We start from the raw sequence: 5,972 nt of genomic DNA, 5'->3' as shown, positions 1-5,972 counted from the left end.
TAAGGTTTGTAAACAACATGTTGTCATGAATAAAGATTCTTCAAACACATTTTATAATGTCATATTTTACTTTCATTGTCGGTTGTTTCAATGACGAAATTGCCTGTTCCGAGTTGGTTCGCTTCGAAATGTCCCCAAAAGTTTCATAAACATTTGTATGCAAAAGATATGCCTTTGTTAATTTTTGTATTCTCATCATCGAAGCAGTCCGGGTTACGACCTCAGAACATCATATCATCGCCAAAAACATCCGATACCAAACTTCCGTATATCCTCTATTAGACTATTACTTTCGCGGGAGCCGTTGACCCGACATGCATTAAAGACCTGGCTTGTATTAGCGACCAAGCATGTAATAGAGCAAATGTCGATACGTTTTACAGTTCTTATGGGTGATCGATTGTCAGCCATTTCTTATGAACCTCTTTTTAACCAATCAGATTCAAGCATTCTTCAATGTCATGTAGAATATTCAACGATTGCAGACGGCTTCTTATCATGAAATGTTTCACGATATTCCACGAAGTCACTAAGCCATGGCCTCGAACCACAAGAGGCTGTCTATGTCCACCACTATCTGATCGCCGAGCTGATGATGGTTCCTCTCTCCTTCCTTAGGTTATGGTCATCGTTTGGCTGCTTAACGATACACATGTTCAAACTTGACATTGAACATATTTTTTTATTTGTCGTAAATCGTGAAAATATTTCGGCATGATATTCATTTATATTTTGTAAGTATGGCTATAGTAAAACCATCTTTTCAGCTTTATTGGTAAATTAATTAATGTGATCTATTTATGGTAGCAACAAACTGTAAAACGTTCAGTTAATTTACTCAAAGAATCTATATGTTTGTCAAGGTACCGACGTAATATCTGTATCATGGCTCACAGCAACGTTTACTAGATGTTCACGCCAGATACACATGTACACGGATATATGTGGTATACAACTGCTTAACGACACCACGTGGTGTCTTGTAGATGTTTTGTGAGATCAATCTAGTATGCATTTTGGAGATATTGGTGTAAACTGATAATCACATGCGATGCGAAATGTTGTAATGTACTTTTAGCACAACAGACTAATCTACATTCGTCTTACATAATTACACCTGTGACAAAATTAATATACAGTACCCGTATCCAACTAGCATTAATGTGCAAGCAAAGACACAAGAGAAATGAAGATATATCATTATCCGCCTCTGACTTGCTGTATCGTGCAAACAAATCACCAGACTCGCGATTCACCATCCCGGAAGACATCAATAAGCCATTGGCACAATATAGGTGACAGAAGATTTCGTTTTAATAAAGGATCCAATGTCGTCTTATCTCCCTTGCCTACTGTTGATGGCACACCCATTGCAGTAAACTAACTTTCCTTCAAGGGCATATGGAAATATTCTAAATGTCTAATCATTCATAGTCACGATTCATAATGACACGCTTTGTATGACAGCGAGGATTGTTTACCTCTTTTAATCGTAATCGTAAGTGAAAATCCAACATCCATCTAGACTATAGAGTATGACAGCGAGGATTGTTTACCTCTTTAGGAAATCATCGTTGTACATAATATATATCACCGTGGTCAGGAAGGGACCGCATAAAGAATGCAGTAGAATAGACAGCACTGTATTAATATAGCAATATAAATGTCATTTTTCAAAATCTCATCGAAATCTTACCTTTTAATCGTAATCGTAAGTGAAAATCCAACATCCATCTAGACTATAGAGTATGACAGCGAGGATTGTTTACCTCTTTAGGAAATCATCGTTGTACATAATATATATCACCGTGGTCAGGAAGGGAAACAGCCATGTGCAGAAGTACACTATCCCCCTTGCCTACTGTTGATGACAAAGTAACCTTCCTTCAAGGGCATGTGGGAAATATAATTCTAAACGTCTAATAATTTAAACTCCAAGTTTAAGTGCATGTGTCCCTCCATGTCGGGCTGTATTAGTCAAACAACTGATGACGTATGCAATTTTGTCAGTGCTGCTCATTAAACAATAGCTACTTCTTCGACTTCTATTTCTCAGGAAGGTAGTTATCGGAGCACGAGAAACGTCCATCGATTCTGGTCCTGAGTATTGGCAAAGGTTAAACAACTCGTTACATGCCTTGAAAAGTATAGGACTTAAATAAATATTTACCATGTTGTATAAGACCCATTTCGCCAAACCCGCAAGTGAAATCGTATTGAGTAAATACTGCATTCGTTGAATATCACTATATTGCCAAAACACACAGAGAACGATGCAAACAGTCGTTATCACAATGGAATTAAATAAACAATTAACATGTTGTATAAAACCCATTCAGTCAACCAAAGGCAAATAGCGTTGCTCAAGTACATCATATATTTATGTGGCTTCCAGTTACACATCAATAACAAGCCTGCGTTACCTTGGAAGATTCAAAACAAAATTCTCTTTTCTCATCAGCCTGTGTTGGGTGACGAAAGGTGCAGGGCAGGATGCATGTTTCAGCGCTGTTTTGCTGTCAAATGCTGGTGTTTATCCGTCACTATTTTCCTTCTGTGTGTGGTAAGTCCTATAAATACTTTTGGGCGTACAACAATCTTTCATAAAAGAACGTGTTTGATCGATTGCTTAAACACCTCCTTCCAATGTTGAAATAATTAATTTCGCAATTAGATATATGTAAGCCTGTGGGTTCTTACTTTTTGTAGGCCAAAAGTTCCTGGAGTCGTTTGATTTATTTCAACAATACAGAGCAGAGTAGTCTTGTTTTTACTTTATGTAGTCCAATTGATTCCTGAAGGAGAGGCAACACATCTTCCAAATTAATGTATCGTTTGTCCTTCATCCTTTCCTTTTACCATGGTTGCATCGACGTCTTTTGTATGCCGGAAACAGACTCAATACATTGATATTGGCAGGTCGTTGGTAAGAAAGACAACGTCTTGTATGTTGTCATTACATCCATCTGGTATCGCTGTGCATAATAATGAAACCCAATGATTTTCTGTGGACATTGTATGATGTTGACTGCATTTAAGGCACTTAGGTGTATGCCAAAGCTTCTCCAATTACAGGACAGTTTCGTATGTTGAAATAATGACTTACACAATTGAACATATATGAACCAAACAAACCACATAAAGAATGCAGTAGAATAGACAGCACTGTATTAATATAGCAATATAAATGTCATTTTTCAAAATCTCGTCGAAATGTTACCTTTTAATCGTAATCGTAAGTGAAAATCCAACATCCATCTAGACTATAGAGTATATTAAAGGTATTAGACATCACTACAAGGTTAAACTAAGATATGCGCTATGTGAATTAAGCAATACGACAACCAAAAAGGCATCGTGATGAGGCATTGCTTTCAAAATGTTTGATATGTCTGCATATTTGGAAATTCATGACTGACGAATCCCTTTACAGTCCAAATGTGAGCAAAATGTCTTTTATTAATAACAGCAGTGTTGGCAGGAAGTACCGGTCTAAAATATCGGAGATTAAGTGTTGACACGAGGTACTGTTCTAAAATCTCTTTTGTTCAGCATATTGCCTTGACAACGTTGCCAGTGGAAAACCTGCTGTCCAGAGTGCTATTGGCTTCTCAGCTGATCCGGGGCGAGCCGTGGACGGAAATGGAGAACTTGACTTCGAAGGTTCATCTTGTACGTACAGCCCCGGAACCAGTAGTCATCCACTGCCGTGGTGGCGGGTGGATCTGCAGAAGGTCGTTAACGTCGAGGCGGTCACCATCGTTAACAGGGGATTTAGCGAATGGGGTAGGCATGCATTGATAGAGTGGATACATTGGCTGGATCACACATCAGCTGTGGTGACAGAGAGTGTGAGAGTGGTTTCATGCTTTGAACTGCGAGGGGAGAGGAGAATCGAAGGTTATTCATGTCATATGTGTTTGCCTCTTTGCTGAAACCAGCGAGCGCAGGTATGGTGCTGTCTTGATCATAGTAAATGTGGGATTCGAACCCCTTATTCTCAACGACTGGTTCATATGTGCATTTTATTCACTGGTTTGTGTGGGTTCATCAATAAAAAGACCAGTGTCGCGATTCCCATGCAATATGAACGTTTAATTCAGTTTTCGTATGGTTATACGATTGCGATACAGTATTTTGGTTTCAGACTGGCGACTACACAACTTTGACATAGAAGTATTTTCACTTGATCCAGTTGTAAACCCTGAAGCAAATGGTCAGATGTGTTATTCCTTCTTTGGGGAATTTGGGAGTGCAGTTACAGAAACTCTTAGATGCATGTATCCCGTTGAGGGGCGCTATGTCCGGATAAAGAAGAGGCAACATCTGAATGATGAGGACAGGCTAACTTTGTGTGAAGTTGCAGTCCACCCAAAGATATATGGTCAGCGAAACAATATTCTAAATGTTTAATACATAAACCTTGTTACTTGTTCAGAATAGCAATTGTTCGGGTAACGAAACATTGTTATGGACTATTGTACCGTTGAATGCACTGTAATGTTGACGTTGCAAGCCATAATTGTCATCTCATGGTATATATGAGGCCAACACATCAAAGAGAGTACAATTAAAGTGGGAAAATATTTGATTAATATATATGGCATTTTAACAATCTCATGAACAATTAGGGGCGGTCGGGTAGCCAAGTGGTTAAAGCGTTCGCTCGCCACGCCGAAGACCCGGGTTTGATTCCCGACACGGGTAGAATGTGTGAAGCCCATTACTGGTGCCCTTTAACGGCGTAAAACTATACTCACTCGCTCATTAACAATTTGACTTTATCCTTGTTAAAATCTAATGTCTCTGAAAGTGAGATGAGATATTTTGGAATGCAGGTATAAGTAGAGATAATTTGAATTACTGTTTGATATCACACATATTAAACGTCGCACCAGAGAATAACCCGTCTCGATTATCCGATGAAACAGATTCCATTTGGCGTAAAAAGCAAAGCAATTTTGAGTTCATCGTTTCGTAAAATCAGTGCGGAACACACACAGATGTAATAATATCTGATACAACTAAATGAAGATCAGTTACATCAAATGAAAATATGAATTACTTTTTTTACACTTTCAGAAAATAACTGCAGTTTCAGTCAGAGGTCCCCGTCCACCTTTCTGCCCTACACAGAGATGTATCACACGACCAGAGCCAGGCATGAAATCATCGGCAGCTTGAAGACCTGCATGATTGAATGTACGATGATGTGGGCATGTGATGGCTTTAACTTTAATATCCTGGATAGCAGTAGTGACAATGGAACATGTGAGTTTGTATCTGTGTCACTGGCTAAACTTTACGGCAAATCGGGATGGAAATTTTACAAGGCCTTGTGTTCCGAAACTCCAGAACAACACGTGCAGTAAATTATGCATTGTTACTTCTACTCAACTCTGGCATAACATGTGCACGTGGCAAGGTGATTAATAAATGCTGTTGAGATATAACTGTGCAAACAAAGAAGTCAGCTGTGTATGGTCATCACTGTCAGTGACAAAACAAACTGATCCGGACCAACAACAGAAACCTAGGATGTTGATATTGCAACTTATGTCATGTAAGTGTTTCAACTAATTAATAGATTGTTTGTTTGTTGTTTAACGCCGTCTGTAAAAAGAAGTATCCGAACCAATAAATCCAGTGATTAATATCATGAACATCGATCCAAGATTAACCCTACAATAGCAGTCAGTGGCGCAACTTGGCTGGTCTTAAGGGTGAGCAAATTAAGTGTTTTACGAGGACGCAAAGCGCCCGAGCCGGCTGGGAGCATTTGGGGTCATACTGATGTGAGTGAAGACTCCGATTTTCAAGGTTGACAATAAATATTATGTTACCGTGTAAAGTATGCGTTAAAAATTTACTGCATAGATCGTAAATTGAGGTTTACTTTTTTTAATTAAAAAATGGGTTTTTGAGTTGTTAAAAAAATCTGCTTTTTCTTTGGTGTAAGCAGTTGCTTCTCT

At 38.7% G+C, this 5,972-nt stretch overlaps 1 protein-coding gene across 1 annotated transcript; it reads left to right on the top strand.

The window, feature by feature from the left end:
- The first annotated feature begins 2,493 nt into the window (after positions 1–2,493).
- On the top strand, positions 2,494–5,972 carry LOC139480357 (fucolectin-like). Its single transcript, XM_071263420.1, has 4 exons — positions 2,494–2,563; positions 3,553–3,786; positions 4,148–4,384; positions 5,083–5,972. The coding sequence occupies exons 1-4, from the start codon at positions 2,494–2,496 to the stop codon at positions 5,370–5,372; spliced, it is 831 nt and encodes a 276-aa protein (XP_071119521.1). The 3' UTR covers positions 5,373–5,972.

This window comes from Haliotis cracherodii, unplaced genomic scaffold, assembly GCF_022045235.1.
Source record: "Haliotis cracherodii isolate W230 unplaced genomic scaffold, xgHalCrac1.p SCAF_4, whole genome shotgun sequence".
Lineage (NCBI taxonomy): Eukaryota > Metazoa > Mollusca > Gastropoda > Lepetellida > Haliotidae > Haliotis > Haliotis cracherodii.
The sequence above is the reverse complement of the archived record's forward strand: the minus strand, read 5'-3'. Positions and strand labels throughout refer to the sequence as shown.

Bases quoted from the DNA above. Each gene is read 5' to 3' on its own strand.
- LOC139480357 (XM_071263420.1), top strand. From the start codon at position 2,494: ATGCATGTTTCAGCGCTGTTTTGCTGTCAAATGCTGGTGTTTATCCGT. The intron at 2,564-3,552 runs GTAAGTCCTATA...TCTTTTGTTCAG, and splicing joins CTATTTTCCTTCTGTGTGTG to CATATTGCCTTGACAACGTT. The intron at 3,787-4,147 runs GTAGGCATGCAT...TTTTGGTTTCAG, and splicing joins CAGGGGATTTAGCGAATGGG to ACTGGCGACTACACAACTTT.